This window comes from Cebus imitator, unplaced genomic scaffold (assembly GCF_001604975.1).
Source record: "Cebus imitator isolate Cc_AM_T3 unplaced genomic scaffold, Cebus_imitator-1.0 Scaffold461, whole genome shotgun sequence".
Classification (NCBI taxonomy): Eukaryota; Metazoa; Chordata; class Mammalia; order Primates; family Cebidae; genus Cebus; species Cebus imitator.
This window is the reverse complement of record NW_016107776.1, coordinates 1,049,417-1,053,269: the sequence shown is the minus strand read 5'-3', so window position 1 is coordinate 1,053,269 and position 3,853 is coordinate 1,049,417. Positions and strand designations below refer to the sequence as shown.

The 3,853-nt window shown below is 50.6% G+C and overlaps 1 protein-coding gene across 9 annotated transcripts in view; it reads right to left on the bottom strand.

Moving 5' to 3' along the window:
* Nucleotides 1-3,853, bottom strand: part of CLTCL1 (clathrin heavy chain like 1) — a 128,738-nt gene that overhangs the window by 98,054 nt on the left and 26,831 nt on the right. For 5 of the 9 annotated variants that reach the window (XM_017512088.2, XM_017512095.2, XM_037732649.1 and 2 more), the window contains exon 1: nt 3,662-3,814. The exons of 1 other annotated variant lie outside the window; for it this stretch is intronic. In XM_017512088.2, coding sequence (XP_017367577.1) covers nt 3,662-3,703 — 42 coding nt within the window. In that variant the 5' untranslated portion in view covers nt 3,704-3,814. Of the gene's footprint in view, nt 1-3,090; nt 3,286-3,661; nt 3,815-3,853 lie in introns of those variants that run through there. 3 more of the 9 variants (XM_037732648.1, XM_017512092.2, XM_017512091.2) reach the window with 3 other exon arrangements.

The window sequence follows — 3,853 nt, the reverse complement described above, 5'->3', positions numbered from 1 at the left end:
TTTTTTTTTTTTTTTTAACACTTTGTTACCTGCAGTCTGAAAATATTAAATGTAGGACCCCAGAAATAAACAATTCACAAGTTTTAAATTGCACGCCATTCTGCACAGAGTGATGAAATCTTGCACCGGCCCACCCAGGACGGGAATTATCCCTGTGTCCAGCATATCTACACTGTATATACCGCCAGCCCATTAGCTGGTTGGTAGCTGTCAGTTATCAGACTGACTGCGCAGCATCACAGTGCCTGTGTTCAAGCAACCCTTAATTTACTTAATAATGGCCCCAAAGTCCAACAGGAGTGATGCTGGCACATTGTTATTAGCTATCATTGTTAATCTCTTACTGTGCCTAACATAAATTCAGGTTTATCATACATATGTACATATAGGGAAAAAAACAGTATACACAGGGTTCAGAACTATCTGCAGTTCCAAGACCTTTGGGGCTCTTCGAACAATATTCCCCATGGGTAAAGGGGGACTACTGTATTATGTACCAGTCATTGTTTAATGCTTTACATTTATTAACTCAAAACCTCACAACTACTTTGTAAGATAAGAAGTATACCTTTTATGCTTATTTAATAGATGAAGATATGGAAGCACAAAAAAGCGATAAACATTGCCCCAAACCACACAGCCAGGAAGTGCCTGAGTCCAGATCAGATTCAGTGCCTTCACTTTGCACTTTTTTTTTTTTTTAGATAGCGTTTCACTCTGTCACCCAGGCTGGAGTGCGGTGGTACAATCTTGGCTCACTGCAACCTCACAGTTTGTGCTCTTAACCAGAACCAGCTACTGCCTCTCATGCACATAGCAGTGAAACTGTGAAAACACGTGGATGGCGTGGGAACACCGAGCTTATGGGAATACATAAAATCACCAGCAGTGTGTTCTGAATGAAAAGGTAGAGGGGCCCAAGACAGATTCCAAGCTTGTGCACAAGAGATGCCCACAGGGCAATGGGTATGGGCAGAGAGGAAGGAGAAACCCTGGGTAACTGTGGGATCAAAAGCAGTAGAGAAAGGACCCTCAGGAGGTAGTAAAGTGCAGCATTGAGTATTGCTGGACGTCATAGAAGATGTGTGTGGTGTGATGGGCTTTATCTTATCTATCTCAACTCATCTCATCTCATCTCATCTTATTTTTTGATGAAGTCTTGGTCTGTTACCCAGACTGGGGTGCAGTGGCATTATCTCAGAGCTCACTGCAACCTCCGCCTCCCAGGTTCAAGAGATTCTCTCGCCTCAGCCTCTCAAGTAGCTGAGATTACAGGTGCGCACCAACACACCCGGCTGATGTTGTATTTTTAGCAGAAATGAGGTTTCCCCATGTTGGCCAGGCTGGTCTCGAACACTGGACCTCAGGTGATCCACCCGCCTTGGCCTCCCAAAGTGCTGGGGTTACAGGCATGAGACACCACTCTCACCTGATTTTATTTTTTATAGCAAAGATTAGCCAACTGCAGCCTGCTTTTGAATGGCTAAACTAAAACTCATTTCCATATTTTTAGAAGGTTAAAAAAATGTAAGAATATGGGACAGAGACAGAGTGTGGCCCTTACCAAAAAACCTGCAGGATGACTTGTAACCTTAGCAAGAACAGATTCAGGGGAAAAAATGGAGACAAAAGCCAGACTGCAGGTTAATGGAGAACATAAAGAAGTAATGCAGCGCTAAAGCAGCTCTTTCATGACCTCTGGCTACGACAGAAGAGCTTTGTGGGGACCAGTGGGGTGGGGAGGAGGGAAAGAAGTTTGCTGGTTGTATAGATGGAAGAGAGGTGAGCACTACCCAACACAAACAGGAAGAAACCATGAGAGGGAAAGGATGAAAATACAGGAAAGAGGAGAAGCTGTGACTGAACAAGGCTCCCTTATGGGAAAGAGGGATACCAAATCCAGAGCACAGGCAAGAAAGGATACCTACTTTTGAGGTAACAGGAAGGCAGGAAAGGGTGGCTGCAGACAAGCTTCTAAATCTCCAGGCATAAAGGTGAGAAACATCCCACTTAGGCTTCAGTTTTCTCCAAGTCATGTGCTGGTTGCAAGGCAAGATTAGGGATTTAAGGAACAGGCCGGCGTTCTGAAAGGTCTGTAGTGAAGGCAGTGTGTGCTGACTCAGTGTGTTCTACAGAATGCAGAGTAGCCTCAAAGACCCAGTCAGTGTTAAGAGACCACAAACCACAGACTTTCATTCATGTGGCTGCCCACCACAAGCCATAAGCATTTTCCAGATAATGGAACATATCCTGTATAAACTCTCAGGGACATTACAAACCCTGACGGACATAGGGACACCTAAAATACCTTACTGCTTTCTTGCTCTTTGAAAATAAGATATTTAGATAGTGGTTAAGCACAGGCATTGGAGTCAGAGACCTGGGTTGGAAGCCAAGCTTTGCCACTTACTACCATGTAACTTTAGCTGAATGAATTATAATATTAACCTCATGACCCATGGTATAAAACAGGGTATCACTACCTGCCTCAGTTATCGTGAGGATTAAACCAGATTTATAAAATACAATAGTCTGGTGAGTGACAAGAGAAATGGCTCAATAAATGATAACTACATCATCATTATGAGTAGCAGCAGTATTTTGCTGCCTCAGCATGACTGGCACTGGCTCAGCTTGGTGGCAGAATGAAGTCCGGGGGACAGATGTCAGGGCACTCTCACCTCCACACAACTTCCACTGTGTCACCAACCAAGTGACCCTGGCAGGATCCTTGGATATCAAGTTTCCAGTCTGAAGAATGAGGGGATCTGCAGAACGAGGGGACTGGACGGGTCACTACACAACTCCCAAGGCCTCTCGCATCTGCATCCAGGGCTAACACTGCTCTGAACTGTGAACACAGGAACTTTCAATCAAGCACATTCCTCAATGTACTACTTTGTAGTAAAAAAGACGAGTGTGAATCCTGTTCTTTTAACACTTTTGAGAGCCTCCTCCAGAAAGTAAGCGAATCGCAGCGGATGGGAGTGTGATGATTTAACACAGAGCACTCAGGGAGGAGCCGCTGGCGATCCCTCCTCCACCGCACCTCCCCGGGTAAACCCGCGGGCGACCCGCACGGCACCCTACCTGAGCCCTTGCTCAAAGGCTGCGGCCAGTCCTTGTGTTCCTGAGCACAAACAAACGGAGAACAAACTGGGACCTTATTAAAAAGGCGGGCTTTGGGGTGTCACTGCATTGAAAACCCTTAGGCGTCACGCATGTTCACGGTCCTCCCAGGCGAAGCCGCCCTGGGGACGACGGCAGAGCAGAGGCAAACTCAGGGCCGAGTAAGAACCGCAGGACGCCTTGCGGGGCGTGGGGCTGTGGGATGGGCGCGCCCCCCGGGTTGCCCCGCCCGAAGCGGGAACCTGCGCGCGTGCTCGCGGGCACTGAGCTGGGTGTTCGCTTCCGCCCCCAGCGCTCCCCGGCCGGCGCCCGCGGGTAAGGGGCTTCGGAGACGGCGTCCGAGTGGGTCCTCACGAGCGGCCGCCGCGCCCAGGACCCCCGCAGCCCCGGCCCAGGTGTGAGGTCTAAGGTCGGCGCGGCTGGCTGGGCAGCGGCTCAGCGGGCTGGGGGCGCGGGGCCGAGCCCGGGAGGCCTGCCCGGCAGAGGCGCGGCTGACAGGACCGAGCGCTGGGCGCAGCCCGCCCGGCCTCACCTGGAAGTGCTCCTGAAAACGAATGGGGAGGATCTGCGCCATGGCTGGCGCCGGACCGAGGCAGCAGCAGCGGCGGCGGCGGCGGCGGCGGCGGCGGCGGGGGTGGCCACCGAACTCTCTCGCGGACTGACAGGTGGCGGCGGCGCAGGCGCAGTTCCCCGGTCCCCTACCCCGCCCCCCTGCCCCGTCCCC